Below are 21,367 nucleotides of genomic sequence, written 5' to 3'. Positions count from 1 at the left end.
TTTTGACATATAATAGAACAACAGATACTGCATGACATGACAGCAGAGTTTAAAAAAGATCTACAGTGTGTGTCCTATTCACATGCGAGTGACTTCTTGATTATGCAGTAATTGTGCTCTTAACAGGGAGAAATACTGCGAGAACATGCTGACAAACACAACATCACACATCTGATGTAGAAGGAGATAAAAGGGTAGAGGTGTGGGGAGAGGTAAACTGTGTGTGAGAGGTGGTGGTATGTTGCTCATCCTGCCTCATGTGTGTTTACACATGAGGCAGGATGAGCAACAGCGTGTAAGCCTGGGTAACTATGGTGTGGGTGTATTCCTCTGTGGCCATGATCTTGGTAATGCGATGAGTGAATTCTGCAATGCATCCTTGTTGCAGCTCTTTGTCCCCTCTGATATCTAAGACAGTTTCCTACGAGTGTCAGCCGCTTTTCTGCAGAACATGTTACTCTGTTAAGATATTTTGTGTGTGACATTCCCTAAAGTGGGTGCAGTCACCCGTGGGATGAGAGCGGGGTCATCATCAGTGGCTGTTAGCACAGGTGACCGAGAAGAACAACCGGTAAACAAGGTGCATTTGTAAATGTCCACTGCAGATGGGAGGACTTGAACTGAAGATAGATTGGAGCGAAAATTATGTGAACAATAGAAATATATGTGTTCATCGTCATATCAGTGGCTTTGCAACATAGAGATAAAGGTTTAAAATACTGTTATTTCCATTGTTTCCATTTGTATAATCATATTATTTGGTAATGCTTCAAATATGCCTGTTTGTTCTCTTGTTAAGGCTAAATGTGGCGGTCAGTGTGATTATTTGGAAGTTATCATGACATATTGGCTGCAGTGTCACATATTTGATCACTTGAAAAAAACAAAACTGTCAAATCAGGCGAACCCTCCTCTCTCCTCCTCCAAATTGTCTGTCTTTGTACTGTAGTACCACTAGGCAACAGTGAGTGTATCACTGGAAACGTGGAAGTGCGCAGGAGCCGCTCAGAGAAATCGACGGGAAAGAAGAAGATCTAAGCAGCCAAAAGAGCATCTGGTGGATCACTACCGCTGAACCATGATAATCCAGTCGACATTTCTCTAAGAGAGGGGAATAGGTGCCCGAAAAGAGCCTGGCAAACAGCGTCGATGCGCGCAGCCAAAAATGACGACAGTGGGACAGTGATCTTCTTCCTCCATCTCGTCATTTTTTACACTCATATGCTTGGATGCAATTCATCTCCTATGTATACAGATCAGAAAGGAAGGACTGGAAACCAAATAATCTCCAACACAGACGCGAGTGCGCACAGAGACGTTTCATCCTGGAAACCCTTTCCAGCGACTAATTACGCAGAGATATTGATGTTTTATAGGCCGTTCAATGATTTTGAACTTTCGCATGAAAACTTACTCTGTGAGTACAGTTTTGAGCAGGTCGATATAGCCCCAACCTTCACGGGCGATGAGTAATCCACGACGCAGCAACTGATAAACCTGTAAAGCCTGGACTGCGACTGGCGCGTTTGGATACCTTATCCTGTGCGTCGCCTATTTTTTTTTGCATATGGCTTCTGTCTTTGGGTTTGTAAACTACTCATACACTATTGATATTTCATGGCTGTAGAGTGTAGCAACAGCAGCGTGTGGAGAAAGAGGACGGTGCAAGACTAACTGGGGTGAAGACAGCGCACTTTTATCGTTTTATTTCCAAAGAGGAGACATTGCGCACGGGCATTAACGACTGCAGCAACTAGCCTACAACCCAGACTTTTTTTTTTATATAACTGAATCCTTTGTTGTTTCTTTCGCTGCTGTCATCGTAGTATGTCTGCACTTCGAAAGAAATTTGGGGACGATTATCAGGTAGTGACCACCTCATCTAGCGGGTCTGGATTTATTCAGCCTCCCCCAGAGAAAAAGAGGAAGAGGCAGCGGTTCGTGGACAAGAACGGGCGATGTAACGTCCAACATGGGAACCTGGGTGGTGAAACCAGCAGATACCTCTCAGACTTATTCACAACACTAGTAGATTTGAAATGGCGCTGGAATCTATTTATTTTCATCCTCACCTACACAGTCGCTTGGCTCTTCATGGCCTCTATGTGGTGGTGCATCGCATACATCCGAGGAGACCTCTACAAAGTCCACAGTGACAAGTACACGCCATGTGTGGCCAATGTCTATAACTTTCCCTCAGCCTTTCTCTTCTTCATAGAGACCGAGGCCACTATAGGATATGGCTACAGATACATCACAGACAAATGTCCCGAGGGGATCATTCTCTTTCTTTTCCAGTCGATCCTAGGATCGATCGTCGATGCCTTTCTGATCGGCTGCATGTTTATCAAGATGTCTCAGCCCAAGAAAAGGGCCGAGACTTTGATGTTTAGTGAACATGCTGTGATTTCTATGCGAGATGGAAAACTAACTCTCATGTTCAGGGTCGGCAACCTGCGTAACAGCCATATGGTCTCTGCACAGATCCGCTGCAAATTGCTGAAAGTAAGTGATGCTACTTTTAGTCTGGAGGTATCGAGTATTGTAATTCTATTCCCATTGTTTGTCATGGCCCAAGTCCATGTATTATTATCAGTTTTTTAAACTGATGCCGACAGGCCTACACACTGACATTTAAGCCTACTCCAACATGAAGTCATGGTGCATTTAATAGACAAAGCTTCAAAGACTACAATGATTCAAATAGATAAATCACCAAGACCACTAGTTAGACTTAACCATAGCACAGAAGTCCTTTTATGTATTTCACAAATGACACATTTTGCACATTTATGGGGGAATGTAAGCAATCAAGTTTGCAAAGAGGTCTTCATGTCCCTACATCCCTTATTTTTTAAAACTGTTTTAAAGTTATCATGGTTATACATACAGTGATATTATAGGGGATTAAATCTAGGCTTCCGTAAAGTTGAAGGTAGATATACACTCAGTAAGTTTGACTAAAGATGCATTGCAACCGTATCCATCATAGCAAGTTATTCAAATGTTTTTTCTTTCATAAAGACAATTTGGCATTATTTGTAGTTTCCATGTCCTGAAACTGCAGGTGAGTGTAAGGCAGGTGAATCCAACAGTATCCAGACATTTAAACCAGTTGATTTGATGCAGTCGTTTAAAACATGACACAATTTTAAGTTCCAGGTGTGTATCGAATAACATGCTGACATTACTATTCTTGCAGAATAGATGCCTCTTTAAACCTCATTTAAGAAAAGGATAGCTGTTTTTCTGATGAGACTGATGATTGGTGACTCTGATTGCATATGAAATGTGAAAAGCTCCCGTTAAAGGCTCTTGATGTGCTGTAGATAAGTCTGTCTTCCCCCTTCCTTCCCCCACCAAACATCTCTGTCTCTGTCTCTGTCTCTTCCTGTACGCTTCCTTAGTCTCGCCAGACGCCTGAGGGCGAGTTTCTTCCGCTGGATCAGTTGGAGCTGGACGTGGGTTTCAGTACTGGGGCAGACCAGCTCTTCCTCGTCTCACCTCTCACGATCTGCCATGTGATTGACACCAAAAGCCCCTTCTTCGAACTCTCCCAGAGGTCCATGCAAACAGAGCAGTTTGAAATTGTGGTGATACTAGAAGGAATAGTAGAGACTACAGGTGAGTAACTGCAAAACATGAATTTTAATTACAGGCCTGCTGTTGGAAATGAGAGCTCCATGTTGAGGCTGCAGGTTAGATGCTGGTCTACAGTAGCTGAAGATATTTTTGAAGTGCTGCAATATCTATTTCTGCAACACATCTCATGAATAATATTGAGCTATATCATTAGTGTTAATAGCTGACATCCAAAGACTCACTATTGACCCATTTATTGTATTTTATTGATTTTTACTGTGGCGAGTTTATAATAGCAGTGGTTAGCACAATCCATCATACGTGATTGCTTTTAATCCATACACACCTTCTGGGTTTTCGGGAAGTTGAGCCAAGTTTTAAGCTACATACCCGCTGTACACTTTCAAACTCCTGCAGGGTCAATGTTACGCTATATATATTTTATTTTTCTCATCCTAAACAAATTCCATTCCTTGGCCTTTGTGCCCGTACAGCACTTACCTTTTGGCTGCTATTCTCAGAGGGGATACTAATTTGCTTTATATGGTCCCTTTGGAATTAGGGAATTCCATTTCCACAAGATGAGTTATGCAGCGAGTACAATTCTCCACTGTGGTCATTTTGAATTCAACAGTTTATTTGACACAGCTGATGTAGTGTGGGGAAAGCTCCTCCAGTGTTATAAAGTGAACAGAGGAGCAGTTGTTATAGGTTGGTTGAGGGAAAACAGCATATGGAGATGTGACAGGGAGGCTGACACTGCAGGCAACAATTAGCAAAGATACTCCGTTCCTAATAGATCATTTAGTGCAGTTGCTATTATATACATCTCGCTGCAGCTGAGATGTATCTGACATCCATATTCTTCAGTTTATGACATGCAACATTCACGTCATTTTGATGAGACTTGACATATTCTCAAGCATTGTGCACATAAATGTTAATTACAATATGGAGTATCAGTGCAGTCTGGGTATAGTGTTAGATAATGTATATCGCACATAATGTGGGCTGCTCACTGTTTGAATGCCTGGTATTTCTTTCTTTATTACTTCTCAGTTAATTATTGAACAATTAAATCAATAACCAGTAAACACGCGGTGTCAAAATGTTAAAGTTGTTTATGAGAGTAATTATAATATTGCTGCTGTGGTTTTAGGGTATGAACATATTCAGTGTGTTATCATTGATATATTAGCAGGTATTAATAGTATTACAGTCACAGACGCATGAGTCATTGTATCATTTATAATATTCAAATCTAAGTTATAATTAAACTGGTTGGACTTCATGTTTTGGGATTGTTATGCTCTTGTTTTTACTTGACAATTTTTCTTCGCATGGAGGCCGATCAATATGAGAAACAATCTGTGGTTAAAAATGTATGTACAGTGAAAGTCTAAATCCTCAGACGCTTTCATTTCTGGCCAATGTAACTCTGTTTCCATGGCAACCTCTCCTTGAGTATTCAGGATTGCAGCACTGCACCTAAACTTAGGTTTTTGATTCCTATGGTATAGGAATCATAACACAATTTCAGTAATAAAACAGGCAAACATGCAACGCTGAACATGAAATGAAAATGACTTTGTTGACAACATCGCCTGGTATTAAGGAGCATCTCTTCTGAAATATGAAGAGCACACGGAGGCGTTGCTAGAACAGGTGTTTCAGCAGAGAATGAAAAAGATGAAATATTTATAAGGCTTGTTGTTTACTAGTGAAGAAGTTTCCCAGATCTATGCTGTTGTTTGTTATGTGTGTGTGTGGAAAACCCTTGTCTGGAATGCTCTCCACTTCAGATTAAAGCTCCACAATCACTGAAGTTTTGTCCTTCCTACTAGATAATAACAGACACAACAGTGTATCCCTTTTGACACACTGTGACCTTTTTTCTTTTTTCTGGGATCCCACAAAAGATATTTTGGACTGACTGAAGGTAATGAACAAGAACCTATCTTAGAGCAGGAACACATAGGAGCTAAGAATTGTTCCATTTAGCTGTAACCTCTGACAAGCTCTACATGCTATAAAAGGGCCTGAGCTATTCCTTATTCCTTTTGAATTGGAGCCCAAGGTGTCTTTAATCACCACCTCAGTATCATGCACTTTCCAAATGAGACATCTAGGATGTCTGGTAGCAGCAGATTTTCTCCTGGAGTAATGCCAGTTGTGGCTTTGCGGGATCGAGTTTGCTTTTCTAATGTGGCTGCGGGAAGATGTTGTTGCCGCTGAGGATGAATTGGCCTTACAACACGTTGAAATTAATGTAGTGTATGTGCCGTCTGACTGCTTGCCCTGCAAAACAGGAGAGCTGTAAGAAAGAAAGGCACCAACAAGGAGCCTGTAGTAACACGTTTTGGTTGATTTAACAGCACAAACAGGGATAATGTCTGACACAATAACAATAAATACAAGGAACACAAACCGCATCAATTCCCAACAAGTATCGTTATAGAGTTATTTTATTGACGACCAAATGTGCATGTCAGGCTCTGTGTGTGAGCGTGTCTTCCTCCTGTTACTTTGTTTATGTGAATCTCAGCACAACACCAGATTTACTCCTGCATTATTTTGTGCATTGCAGGCATGAATTTAACTCTGCTAGAGTGAATAACAAGTAATGATTTCAGTTTAGCTGATGATGCTTGGTTGTGTATTGCGCTAATACCAATTAATAATATATATAATGTGTACAAGAAATAAGCACCTCTCAGATTTTGCAGTTGAACAATAAGCGTACACATTCTGCAGTGCAGTAACATCTGCTCAGTCGGTGGAGTCTGAAGGACAAAATGATCACAGTTTCTATTTTGTTATCTCAATATTGTTTCTTTAAAATGTATATGATATATGTTTATATATGCACAAAGAAATCATGTTGAATATGCTACTTATTTGCAACAGCAAATATGTTTGGAAGAAATGAAATGCTTCCCAAACTATTCACATGTCATTTTTTTAACACCACAATATCGTCTCTAACAATATGGTATAATATCCGATCTTAAAGACAAAGGTGTTATTAAACTTTTTATGGTCATGTTTAAGCTCTTAAAGCACTTGATCTTTGGATTTTATTGGAAAGTCAAAAGTAATTTTAAATACAATATACAACATGTTTAGTGGTACGCCTTCCAAACAAAACACTAGAAGGTCGGGAGTTCAATACCAGGCTGCCACCATTGTACCCCTGAGCTTAACCCTGAGTTGCTCCAGGGAGATCGTCCCTATACTTAGTTCAATGTAAGTCGCTCTGGATGCGAGTGTCTGCTAAATTACCTGTAATGTAATTAACATGCGACTAAAAACACACAATCTCAGGAATAACCAAAGTGCTTTAGTATTCTGAACAGCCAATCAGATTTTGGATAATTGCAGGAAAAAGAAGCTTCGTGTCAAACACACATTTATGATATTTACACGTTTTGTTCCGCAAAACAAACAAACATTGACTTACAGACAATGGAAGTGCAAAAAATGCTAAATAATTTCAGGGGTAAGGACTCCATAAGCTCTCTATAATGTCACCTATAACACACTGTGTTGTGGCCATAGAGAGGGCAAACAATATATATATATAACAAGGCTGGAGCCTGGAGCTCCACATTTGAAATGATATTACAGGTAGATGGGCGGATGTGATGAGCAACATGATGTGATAGAGATTGATCTTGCCAAGTCCCAGACAACAATAAGTTTCCTCTGAAGAAAACTCTCTACAAGATTCCCAAACTGTCAGGTGCCATTAAATCATTTCAGTAGAAGAGGGTGCAACAAGAATTAAAAGAGCGCCAAATTTGTCTCTTCCGTGGGTCTGAAGATTCAGTGAAATTTTAAGTCACATGCTTCATTTACGACTTGATGTTTTTATGCAAAGTATGTTTCCATCACACTTTGTTGGATTTTGTTTTTACAATACATTACACCTGTGCTTTTCCTACTGTGACATGTCAAAATGTCTCCTGTGAAAAAGGCCTTTTATAAATACATAAAGTTTATCATGAACGTGTGAAAAGTAATTTAAAAACACATTTTGATATGAAGACATAGTCACAATGGTGATGTTTTTCACTGTACCACTACAGAGCTTGACGATGACCTGACTTTGACTCATCAGCTGATTCAGAACTACTACATGCCGTCTTAATACATCAGAAATTTAGCTAAGTGTCCCATTAACACCAGTAATGCTTTTCAACACTGCAAAGGCTTAAAAACCAAGCCTTAGGCAATCTGTTCATTAGTGGAGCGGATTCTTGAGAACTCAAAATAAACTGTATCTGCCAGTAACGGACGTTTAGGGTCCTCCATCCATGAAACTAATCAGTGTATTCCAACTAAAATTCATCTCATGATGCAGTTACACCACAACACTCCTATCTGAATGCCGCAGCTCCTGTGTGCTGAAGATCTAATGTGTATTTATATAATCTAAAACCAGGCAGATGAGAGAAATAAGAAATAAGAAACAAGCGGATGATTTATTTCATGGGGAACTCATTTTCATTACAGAACAGAAAGAGGTTGGAGAGCACATTAATCTATTCCTGAAATGTGTTGGAGTATTGGGGTCTGACATGGTAGCAGATCTTCACAAGCTCCGCAAAGTGTTTTTAAATTCACTCATCAGCTACGAAAAACAATAATTCACGAGCGTAAACTGGATCATCAGCATAAACCTCTTTTCTTTTTAGAGTGATGTGACTTTCATGCAAATGTGTGAATCATTACACATCCTGTGAAATGCATAAAACGCTACAAATAAGTTTGTTTTTGATCAGAGAGTTAGACTTTATTTCACTCTTTTGGTGACACAGCACATTTACAATGCAGGCGAATGCTCTGTGCTTACCGAACTAACTAACAATTCCCCGTATTTGTAAAGGATTGTCCACTGAATGCGTGATGTACACGAAACACAGCGTTGCACTTCATCTCTTGATTTTGTTATGTAGCAAATGATGGTAAAAAGATGAAAAACGTCCTCTCTTCGATAAAGTCTTGCGTTGATTTTGATTGTTTTGGAAGAAATCTGTCAGCCCCCTCTTTGTCATACTGCCTTCTTCTAATTCACTGGTTTAGAATAAAAAATAGCATATCTCAGCTATCTGCTCATTTAAAAACAAGTGTGGGTGGCAGGGGTTAGTTGCATATAGACTGGATCAACAGGTAATGTTTATTCATGTGTGCATAAATGCAGTACAGCATGTGACTGAACAGCTTTGAATAATCAATCGCCTACCTGTGTGCTCAATATTTAAAACTGTACAAATGTGCCCTTTTTCATGAAGTCTGTATCAAGACCTGTGTCGTATAAAAGTATAAAATAACACATTATGATTGAAATGTATATGCATTGATGCATCTAGATGGATATATGATAAAAAAAAACATTTATTTATTCTTAATAAAAAGGCATTAGAGAGACTGTTATATAAAAAGTAATTACATGACTTAACAATAATTTTGTAATACAATAATCACTTCAATTAAGTTACTGTTGTGCAACAAATGAACGTAAAGTTTATATTCAGAAATGAAATTACTTTGATGCAGACTCTGTCTAGTAGTAAAGCCAGCATAATTAATTGGAAACATATATTGCTAGTGATTAGCAGCTCAGCCAATGTCATGGCCCGATCTGTATTTTATCATCAGCAGCAGTAATTGAAATGAAAATGGAGAGCTTTCTGTTGCACCGGAGGCCTAATAGTTTCAATCATATGAGTAAGGGGCTGTAGCTCCGGGCGTCCGGGGTCGCCTGACATCACAAGCCCCAGAGCTTAGGCAAACACCGGCGCAAGTGAACCCCGGATATGAACCAAGACTGTGCCTTCCTCTGGAGAAACTGAACATAATTCATTCTGAGTCCTTACATCGAGGGCACATTCTCTAATGCTGATGTCGCGCTCCCTGTTGCAGCCCTGTGGGTCAAAAGGTTAAAGTGGGTTCAGTGGGGGAGTCAACGCTGAGAGCGGGAGTTTCCAATTAAATCTAATGTGCTCAGGGTGAGAACTCAGGAGAGAAATGGCTGTCCCTGCTGAGCTCCACCTGTGTAGCGATAAGCCACGTGATGTACCTTACCTTACAGCTCTCTTGGTAAAATGCTTTTCATGCTTTTGCTTCATTTGACTTTATCAACAACACATTTTTCAACTACCTGCCTTGAATATTTCAGCATAAGAAATATGGGTAATTTTTGCAGTGTCACGAAGAGGTGTAGTGATACATTAAGTCTGGATCTGAATAGAATAATATGCTAATACACTTCCCATTTAATCTTCCTGGAAAAGTACAGGATGTCTAAAGTAATTACTTGTAATAGAGTGTTTTTACACTGTGGTATATTTCTGAATACTTCTTCCACCCCTAGGCTTTTACACGTGCCAGGATTGTATTTCTAGGTAGAAGTAGCATGGGTAGATTGAATAGATAGAGGCTTGGCAGAGCATGAGGCTTGATATAATCTAATGCAATCTATTACAACAGTCCTACAATATTATCGTATGTTCCTTTTCACGAGTCGGAGAATCACAGAGGTGTTGGGTCAATCAACTTCTGAGTCTTAATTACGGTGTTGTTGTACAGCATTGTAGTAGGCTTTATACTGCATATATTGTACATTGGGGTTATATTGACGATGTAATCCAGTTCATTACAGCAACAAGAAAAAAAATCACCTTCAAAATCACCATAGAGACGAGTCCATACCTCACATAGTCAGGAAATTAAAATATACTTTATAAGCTTCATCGAGGATTTGTTGCAAGGCTGTTGGATTTGATTATAAAGGTGTTCATGTTTTTCTGTCCACCCCCTCTATATTGCCATCTGTTGAACCGTTAATTATGCTCCAGCACAAGGGCTGCCCGGTTTAGCTCGCATGCTATATCGAATAATTTTGAAATTAGCTTTACTAATTTTAGATAAACAAACAAGCGTAATCTGGGAACGCATCTGTGAGATTGACCTCTTATGTCTATTGTAATTGCACTGGGGATGAACTCCTCATAATGGGCATTGCAGCGAACCAGCGATGACATCCTGGATTCATTATCCCTTTTAGATGAACTGTGCTGGCTTCCCAAGGGGGAGCACAGTAATTGTGTCTTTAGGGATTTGTCAAGTCTATGTTGGATGGCAATATATCACTGGCAGAGGAGGTGTGGTAACAAACCTGGGATGAACTGATGAAAAGCACCAGAAATGCATTCACCCTCAATGCCTCAGTCTTATCGTCGTCATGCTGAGAAGAAATAGAAATGATCGACTTGCTATTGGTCGCCTTCATCTCAGAAGACGTGCTGTTGTGACGAGTACACTTTTTCAGTAATCAAAACAAAGCGTAGACCTCCATGTCTAGCTGCAGGATGGACACTCGGGGGTGATTATCACATGTCCATAATTGAGATAATATTGTCGCTCCACTCGTCTTAAGAGGTAATGTTGAAAGTTGTGATGCACTTGCAGTGTTGGTCACTGGCAGCATTGATTGGTGGGGCTGCGACCGTCCCTGAAGTGCAGGTAAATCAATCCTGCAGCCTAAACACAGACCACATGAATATGTTGTTCTTAAAGCTTGTCTTTTAGCAACACCCTTCTCGGGGACTCCTCTCTTTCTGTTTTTGTCACTTAGACATGCTTTATTGTACAGGAATAATCTGCTCTTAAACTCAAGTGACGAATTTGGGAGAACAATACGTATGTTTTCTTACCAGCGAGTTATTCTTCCTTAGCACCACCTGAGATCTCTTTAGGCTTAAAATCTCTCTTTTGTGTCCCACCCTGTCAGCTGGAGCTCTTCATGACTTAAGTAGATCAAATAGGCGAGATCAATATGAGATTACAGCTCTCACTCGTGTCTGTTTTATAAAAAGAAAGATAATTTCTGCGCTCAATACATAATAAGGAGGAAATCATTCATAGCCCCATTTGGTTTGGACACGTTCCCAGAGGGAGTTTTCCTATATGACCTATAGTGGTTGTTTGGCTTTAAAGAAATCCATCAAATGCCGTTTTGCTCAATTGGTTCCCTTTACGACAGTATTGAGATTGCCTTCCCTTGGTAATATGTGCTCTCCTAGCTGTGTAAATAGCCTACAGCCATATGTTCCTCTAGCCTGCACGACACCCCACCTTGTGTGGAGATGGTTGGCAGCCCCTGCTCCTATTCCCTTTCCTTCCTTCCCTTTCCAAGAGCCTCCACACTCAAGCAATTGCTTCAGCATCCAGGCTGTCCCCTCCCCCACAGCAGTGCACTTCCCATGCATCCATCAGCTTCCTCCTTGTTGTCACTGCTCAGCCAGTGCTGTATGCGTGGAATACACATCAGAGCTGCAAACAACTGGGAGGCCACCTTCACAAATTGATCACCCACGAAAACAGTATTTAACGGAGAGAGGGGACTTATTTTCATCTTTGAAAAGTCAAACTGTGAAAAGCAGGTCACTGAATGCTTGTGAATTTCTCTACGCTTTCTCACTTGATGGTGGTCACCATAGAAACAGATGATTAGAGAGGACTTCTGTCCACAATAGCAGTATCTGTATCAAAATTAGATTTTTAAAATTCTATTATAGGTACAATTGTTCTATCCTTTGTTAGGTTTCATTGAAAAGAGAGGCCAGTTGTAAAAAGCCAAACTACTAAAAGCCATATTATTTAGATAGGAACTGAACTTTCCTCTCTTCAGTAAGCTTAAACACACACCACCCAGTGTGCTTATATTCTCCTCTCCTTCAGCTTTCCAGTACTGCATTCAGCACAGATCCTAAAAGAAGACAAAGGGGAATTCTGCTTCCTGTTTTACAAAAATGTAGAACAGGATAATTGTCTCAAATTAATTGCTGCTCCTCGCAACCCAGTGATGCAGCAAAGGCATTTTGTGCACAGCCTTGGCTGCAGAGCGTGCCCGACAATGAGAGCAGGGTGAATCTTGGATGGCGTTGTGTGGCGTTGCTCTGTGTGTGCAGCGTCCAGATTCTCATGCTTGTTTTTGCTAGCATTTTTCTCATACATAACACTTGAGCTGTTTCCACAGCGGTGATAGACTGTCAGGGGACTTCGCTGACAGCACTGCACTGATGAGTTAGTTTGCGTGAGTGAGTGAGTGTGTGTGTGTGTGTGTGTGTATGTGTGACCATTTTAGTGACTTAGTGAAAGAGAGAAGCAGTCAGAAAGAGAGAGAGGATTGTCACTAATTAAGAGGTTTGCGAAAGACTCTCCACCTTCATTTTTCAATGACTCTCATTGTGAGAGTTCATCTACAGAAGTCCTTTGAATAAATCTTCATTTTCACCGTCAATTTTGAGTGTCACTTGCTTGGTGCTTGATCTGTTGTTGATTCATATAATAGTAATGATCCCCCCCCCCCAAAAAAAAAGATCTAGAAGATCTTGATCGAGACTCTGCCTAGTTGTTTTGACAGAGCTGCAATAAATAGATCTGTGCCCTCCGGTCTGGCCCTTGACTTTGTACTCTGTCCTCAGCGTTTCAAGTGCAGATCTGCAGCTTAGAATCTGATTGAGCCAGGCACCAAACGGATATGATCCTTCAACAACCTGGATGAGCTTCTTTTAGACGAGAGTCTGTGAATACCACTTAGGCTGGCGCTTCTTTCAGCTACTATCAAGAAACACTGGCAGGCTGCCTTCGAGTTTACAGTACTTTCTATTCCAGCCCCCAAAGAACCCATTTTATCTCCGCTGTCACTCTGCTGACTGCACGGCTGCTTCACTTTCTTAGACCAGAGAAGCAGCCAGCTCTGTGTTATCAAGGGAAAGTGCATTTATTTAAAGTCTCAAGCTGAGATGGCTTTTGGGCATTTAAATCTCAAAGTTTATTCTTGACACTTCCTTCCTCTTTGCCTTTTTTCCCCCCTAGTCCATAATATAATTATTTGGGAGTGAAATATTGCACAATATACTGTACATTGCAGATACCTGTAATCTCCAGACAGACCATCTCAGTGATGTATAGTTATTCCATTTCATTTTCATTTTCCGGTTATGCCTTGAAATTTCATTTAAAAACAAGATTGTTGCTGAGATGGCAGAAAAATCTCAGCGTGTGGCACACCTGCACACATCTGATTTTCTGAGCTTTACCTTTAAGGAGATGCTTTTTTTCATCCGTCTTAAATTTGTGGATTCAGCAGAGGATTATTCTAATGCCGCTCATGCTGTCACATGGATACTGCAATCAGTATGAAAGCAATAAACTGCCTGGTGAAATTCAGCGACGAGGGACTGCTGAAGGGATTTCACACTTGTGTAGGATTAAGATTTGCACTGGCCAGTCAGAAAAGATCATATACCCCATAACCTTTATACTGAAGGCATGGTTTTATGAAAGATTGGATGGGGATGTCACAGAACAGCTCTGACATGTCACATTATTAGCAATTTTGCAACATTTATTTTCTAATTGTGTTGCCGTTACATAACCTTACTTTAAGACTACATGCATTTAAGATGTTTGTTTGTCTACAGCATGTTTAGTATAATTTTCGTTTTTGCCAAAAAACTATATTTTTCTTCCCCTTTTATTGTTTGATTTAATTGTAATAATTTGTCACAAATATGATACAAAGGAAACGTTCAAGTTAAATGAGAAACCCTTATCCATCTGAAAGCAGGACAATTCCCAACATTGGAGAAATAATGTTTGTAAAAACTGCAGTGTGTGACTTCTGATACAACAATCCAACATATATTTTAATGCTTGTTTCTGTTACTTATGGTGGTTTTTAATTGATGTTGTTGAGCATTTGTGAGCAACGGAACAAGCTGTAAACACAACATTGTTATATTTACACCTTACAGAGTTGATATAGCAAATGTGTCAGCAAGCATTTAGCTAATCATATCTTCAGCGGACGCAGAGCAACATTAGCATTCAGTCAAAGTGTTTCTGGCCACTTGGGGAATGTATGTTTTCTCCAGCAACTCTTCAGGAGAAATATCTGGCTCTTTAGCTGCTAACGGTGTTTGTCTGCTGTGTTGTGCTGGGTTTGGGTTTGTAGGTGTTTCAGAGCTTTTTTGCTCCCGTTGATGCTCGAAATGACGCTGATTAGAGTGAATCAAAATTGTTCATTTGCATGCTGTCAAACCTAAACAATGAGCTAAAAAGATGTCCTGTGTTCAGGTTAGAGTAACTGCCCCTCAACATAACTCACAACAGTGTGTTTATTTGACCATGAAACATAACATGTTGTAATATTGATAAAATAAGCAGTACACTAATGTTCACCCTGAGAGAGATTCTGTAACGACGTGGTACATAATCTTGATCCATCACATTATTGAGGAGGGCCACTCCATTGAGCATTTGAGATTTATTGTATTGGCTTATGCTGAGTCACAGAGGGGAACAGATAACCATTTACTGAAATTAGAAGTGTAATGGATCCACAGACGTTATATCCTAATGGGCTGAATGAGGAATTGTCTCTTGGATTGGACTGATGTTTTGACCTGTTGCCCTCGTCTTTAATAGAAGCTAGTGTCTGTATTTCTTTGTTGTCAATAATTTGAAGAATTAATAATTCTGCTTATGTGTTCATTAGCTTGTTATTGATGTTTGTGTTTGATTCTGGTTAGGGCTGCAACAAAAGATGGTTTATTCATCTATTGATCTGACAATTACTTCCTCTGTAGACCAATTAGTCTTTTTGGTTTATAAAATATAAAGAAATATTTTAGTCCCACCACAAATACATATTCCATACACATTCATATTGTTTTGTTTTTTTATCAGACAAACACTAATATAACAAAAGCAGAAAAACTGAGAACTGAAACCGACAATAAACAAATAAAAATCATTGATTCAATTGTTCAGAGAAGTGAATGATTTAATGCACCCAAATGGCTTGAAAGTTGACATATGTTATGATGACATTTCAGGCCAGTATACTGCTGTGTTATAGTCATTTGCTATTATTCTGGATATAGACAGGTGTGGAGTGACCTGGTGGTCGAGTGGTAAAAGACGCAGACATTGTTACTGCAGCTCTCCTGGTCTATTCTAGGAAAACATATCACCAAAGGCCAAAACAACATGAAAAATCTCAAAAAGAAAATGATATAGTCCAGGTGTGTGCAGGAAAATACTGTGAAGCTGTGTGTGTGCTTGTTTGGTTTCACTTTTTTGACATACTGTATGTTAACTAATGTTACCGACACCTCTAACTAGCTGTGAAAACACTGCACATCACATCCGACGGAATTTATTTCTCACTGCTGTGATGTCCTACAGTTGCATGTTCCCAGCGGCAAACAGCAGCAGAGATTAGATAGCATTGTTTTTCTCCTGCTATGTGTGTGTGTGTGTGTGTGTGTGTGTGTGTGTGTGTGTGTGTGTGTGTGTGTGTGTGTGTGTGTGTGTGTTTATGAGGCAATGCTGATATGATACTGAATGTGGTGCCATGAAGATGACGCAGATATAAAACAATATACTGTTGAGAGTGATGGATAATAGAAAAAGAGAAAATTGTTATTGCTTTAATAAAGATGACATTTTGTAATATGAGCTCCGGCTTTCACTGATGAGAAGTCATCAAAGTACATCATTTACCTCTTGTGTTGTAAAACGTCTTGTTTCAGAGACTGTGAAACCATTTTGCTCGGACTCTGGAGACATATAGACGATTTGACACGTCCCTAAATGGAAAATCAATTTTCAGCAGTTTGGATGTCGTAATCTAAGAGAAAGACTTTTGCTTTGTGTTGTCACTGTTACTTTTGACCAAACTCAGCAGTGAAGAGGTTTATGGCTGTCGCATGCACACATTCCTACAGTTTTGTTTCCATAGAAACACTGAGTCCCAGGCAGGCGTGTATTTTTCGAGTTACATAAGCCTTTACCAGTAATACGAAATACACACCGCTATGGGTATTCTAATTTGACTGGATTCCTATTTTTAGGAATTACATTCAGTAGCTGGGCAAAATATAAAAATATGTTTATTATTATTTTATACTCGTGCTATTTTTAGATGTTTAACTGTTCTTTGTTTGATCTTGAGGTCTCTTTTTAACATGTTTCTCTACATAATGTCAGTTTCCGTCACGATTAGAACTGTGTCGTGTCCCGAGTGAAGTCAAGGCACACGGTTCATTGCCGTTGCTGTCTGTTGCGCTGCATGCCATATGAATGTGGGTGTTGCAGAATAGCTGGTCTTTATCCACACAATTGTACATATGTGTTCCAATTGTGTCTGTAATTATGCAACAGCTCAGGCATCACTCCTTGAATAATTTATGGAAATTAAATGCACTAACGTCCGTGATTAAGTCTAGTGCCGTAGTTAGTTTTTGAAGAACGGTATAGCTAATTAGACCATCCACACCAGTGAGATTTCTTCTTCTACTTTCTTTTGTATGGGGCTGAGTGGCTCCAGAATGAGGGATTCAGCCCCAGGCATGCAGGATTCATGTGTTTCCAGAGATTGAGGTCTTACAGTAACTCCTACACCATCTGCACGGACAATCAAGCATTATTAAAAGATGTAAGATGAAGCTATTTGGGACTTGAGTATTACTGTAGCAACTTGTTTTGCCTCAGGCACAATTTCATTTCACCGCTAAAGTTGCTCTCGATGTTCGAGTCCTGTATTTACTGCATGGATGTCCTGTTAACATCGCAGCATCAACAACTATTCAATAAAGCAGGTACGACTGACTTCTGCTGGTGATGAAGTAGCTGTTATAAAATCAAAACAGAGAGCATTTTACACCACAGTTTTCTCAGTAAGCCTGTTGATGGTGACTGTGTTTCAGCTGCAGGCGGTTTAAAAGGCTCATAATGCAATAAGATTTCCATTCACACTTAACTCTCAATCGCTTTAGCCCTAAAGTTCTCATTAGCTTTGCCTGCTTCACTGCAGCACACTTCCATATGCCCAAAGGCTCCGGGACTCTGAAGCAATAGTGCAGAAGTAATACTTTGAATACCCCAAACGCACTTGATGTTCAGACTCTTGCACATCTGCCATTGTGTACAGAGCTGTTATCAGTGAATTATTTTATAACCTTGGGAATCGGGCAGAATCACAGATGCCTCCAGTTTCGATGATGACATCCTCGCAATCAGCAGCGGTGTCTCACTGTGAACTAACGCTTCGTCTTAGTTTGGACCCAACAGTCGCTGCAAGAACAATATTAAGCTGGTAATTAAAACATGTGATAATAACCTACTGCCGTCGCTGATTTCCTAATGGATTTCAACAAGTCTTAACATGAGTGCCCCCAGCCATTCCTCTATGCTAAAATAAGGGCTTTTTGGACTGATATAACCAATTTAGTGTTTTGTTTCAGATGTAAACCTAATTATAGATTTTCTATGCTCACTCATAGTAAGAAATGAAAGTTGTTTTTTCAGCAGAATATTAACTATGCCAAGATGAATGGGGCTTTGCTGTGAGCAGTGTAGTATGATATAATGCACAGGCAGTTATGATAGCAGCTGCTGAATAGTGCCGATGAGTAATCACTAATAAGCATCCAATAACTTTGCATGAAACAAATAAATAGTTGATCATTAATTCAAAGCTCATGATTTTGCTAATTGCATTAATTTGTTTCCGAGGATGCGAGGGGAGTTCTTAAGCAGGGATTTAATTCAGAGTCCCCTGTGAGGGAGCATTTGCTCTAAGTGTATCATATTCTGCTATCGCGTGCTGATAGTTAACGGGTACACACACAAATTAAGAAAATGCTAAATAGGATATTTTCTTTTCATTTGTATTCTCCAAATTATATAATTCAACGCTTTACCTAAAACGTTTTTTTTGCTTTTCTCCAGCTGAACATTGTTATGTAACAGATACTTCATGTAGCCTTTTTGTGTTTTGGATTAAATTGGATTCCTTTTCTTGTGTCAGAAAGCTACAAAGAAACTTAAATGTGAGCTACACCTCTTGAAGCCTTTGCAGCCGTTATTCCTGTGGGTTTCCAGCAATTTGATTATATTAATCCTTTATCTTTTGGAGCTACTAGCCAAGCTTAAAGTGTGGACTGAACTGTTAAGTAGCATAAGAGGTGATGGTGGAGGAGCCCTTTTTTATTTTAATTTTACTAAAAGCTGTTTTGTTGTTGCTGTCTTCAGTCGGGCTTGACCTGTTTTGTTTGCATTAATGTGAAATCTCAGGTAAACAAAACAGAAATAACTAAATACTATAAAAAGGTATATCGATATCAAATGTACAAGTGCATTAGCAGTTCTTTATGAACAGTAATGTCAAAATGAATCAAGTCTTTTATGATTAAATAATAAGCTATTCTTACAAAACGTACACAGCAAATAACTCACTTTTAATGATCTTTTAAGTTTAAGCTGGAAATTGCTGATAAACATCCCGTGTGGAAACTGAAGAAATCAATTATGCTTTTTTTTTTAGGCAGCTGGCTCTGTAATACATTAAGTACTTATTGAGTACTTAGGCATTTTTGTTTGCAATATTGTTTGCTTTGTGAAACGTCAAGAATCCTGGTGAAAACCGTGTTGTTGATTCTTATGGAATGGCGGCAAACATATGATTAAATCAGGGCTCTGTTATTGACCAGAGTCATATTCAAAGGTTTGGCTGTGGCAATAATGACACATCATTTCCCATCATTTTTGAAAAAACATCAGACAATGCATCCACTCAATTGGCTTTTCTTCATGTTTTTTCTTTTTGACAGGGATGACCTGCCAAGCGAGAACGTCTTACACCGAGGATGAGGTTCTGTGGGGACACCGCTTCTACCCGGTTATCTCCTTGGAGGAAGGCTTCTTTAAGGTGGACTACTCTCAGTTCCACGCCACATTCGAGGTGCCCACCCCTCCATACAGCGTGAAGGAGCAGGAAGAGGCTCTGCTCCTCTCCTCGCCCCTCATGGCTCCGTCTCTGTGCAACAGTGGAGACAAGAACAGCTCTCTGGACTGCCTGGAGACCCTGGAAGACAATGACAGCACCACCAAGCTGCCCACCAAGCTCCAGAAGATCACAGGGCGGGAAGGCCTGCCCAAGAAGCTATTAAGGATGAGCTCCACCACCTCAGAGATGACTTACAACTTTGGAGACCTGCCCATGAAGCTGCAGCGAATCAGCTCTGTTCCCGGTGTCTCTGATGATAAGCTGATGGGTAAGGCCTCCAAGATCACAGAGACCATGAGTAAGTCAGTGGCGGACTTACCTCCCAAGCTGCAGCGACTGTCTGGGGGAGGAGGGGGCAGGATGGACGGACACCTGCCGCCCAAACTCAGAAAGATGAATTCCGATCGCTTTACATAGAGCAGGCAACATATTTTAACTTACGCCATCCACCTTTATTTCCCTACCTGAAGTCCTTGTACTATCCCTAATTTATTAATGGACAATATTCTTATATAAAAAGAAATGTAGAACATGTGCACAAATACCTTATATAAAGTAGGGTGATGGATTTAAGCACACTTGTCACTGGATGTAAATGTACATGCTATGACGAAAGACCTCTGATATTTTTTTTAGGATGATGTACAATTAGCACAATCTGGCATGTAAGAAACAACGCATGTAGAACAGAATCTCAATAATTTCTGGCATGACATTTATTGATATATTATTTTACAAAAACAGTTTCTTTAGTGAATTTAGTGGACAGTGGAACAATTGCACAAAGCCATATGATTTTACGACGTGGAAAACCTACATTACATGGTTCTAATTTGTGGTGACAAAAGGCACATACATTTGTTTTGAGTTGATTGCTTTTGTTGTTTAATGTAAAATTGTGGCAACGTTATGTTGATTGCATGCTCCTCTTATTGACTTAGCTATACAAAGGTAATAGACAAAGATGTTTAGCCTTAACTATATTACCTTGTTTCCATTTTCATGTTTGTTCACAGCTGGATTTTTGGTATTTCATATATAGACTATTTTACCATGTGCAATTTTATGACTTTATTAGTTGATCAAATACAGAATATGTTGCTAGATGATGCATTTTACATTTGAAAATGCATTATTGCCATCATATGACCTGTCTGAACCCGGCACAATGCTACACATTTTCCACTTGCTTATTAAAGTAACACTTAAGTTGAAAGAGTCAATACTTTTAGTTGATAAGCACAGAGCAATCAGTTTTTAATACCCTGTGATATTAGAAAGCATGTATGGGCAATTTGTCATTAATCAACTGCTTAAGACAGTAGTTCAGTACTTAACAATCATTTCTTTTCATTATATAACTAAATCAACTTAATCTTCAGTAGGCCTGTGTGGTCATGCAAGGCACTCCATTAGATTTTCAACTTAGGTGTTACTGGTTACATTTAGAGGTGGGCCTGTAAGGAAATCATAACCTTTGTCTTAAGGGCCCATAATCTCCCTCCTCTGTGATGAAAGCAATAATATTATAATGACTATAATCTTTATATAGCCACAGGGTCTACCACAGCCCCATATTCATTCTGTTTACTGAATCCATGCCATGAAATCTGGTTTTCTCTAAATGCATCAAAGACATTGTATGATACCCAATCTCTTCAGGAATAAAGATCTAACATAACTGTTTAGCATCTTGCTACTTTGACTAGATGTAATGCATGCTTTACCCGTTCAAATCAATAAAATGTTATTAATATAACTTACAACAGGGGGTGGTCAAAATGATGGAAGACCAACAACAAGATTACCTCAATGTAAAGAGCTGGCATAGGCCTCTGCAGGTGCATCTACCAACGTATAATAAGTGTGATCTTCGCCCGAAGCTCATTTCAAATCACTGTGCACGGAACAATTTTGACT

General features: G+C 39.6%; 1 protein-coding gene across 1 annotated transcript; it reads left to right on the top strand.

Annotated features, from left to right (window-relative positions):
• The first annotated feature begins 982 nt into the window (after positions 1-982).
• Positions 983-21,133, top strand: kcnj3a (potassium inwardly rectifying channel subfamily J member 3a). Its single transcript, XM_029459501.1, has 3 exons — positions 983-2,505; positions 3,408-3,624; positions 19,272-21,133. The coding sequence occupies exons 1-3, from the start codon at positions 1,828-1,830 to the stop codon at positions 19,862-19,864; spliced, it is 1,488 nt and encodes a 495-aa protein (XP_029315361.1). The 5' UTR covers positions 983-1,827; the 3' UTR covers positions 19,865-21,133.
• The last annotated feature ends 234 nt before the right edge of the window (positions 21,134-21,367 follow it).

Source organism: Cottoperca gobio, chromosome 21 (assembly GCF_900634415.1).
Source record: "Cottoperca gobio chromosome 21, fCotGob3.1, whole genome shotgun sequence".
Lineage (NCBI taxonomy): Eukaryota > Metazoa > Chordata > Actinopteri > Perciformes > Bovichtidae > Cottoperca > Cottoperca gobio.
Note: the sequence above shows the minus strand (reverse complement) of the source record. Positions and strands in the feature narration are given on the sequence as shown.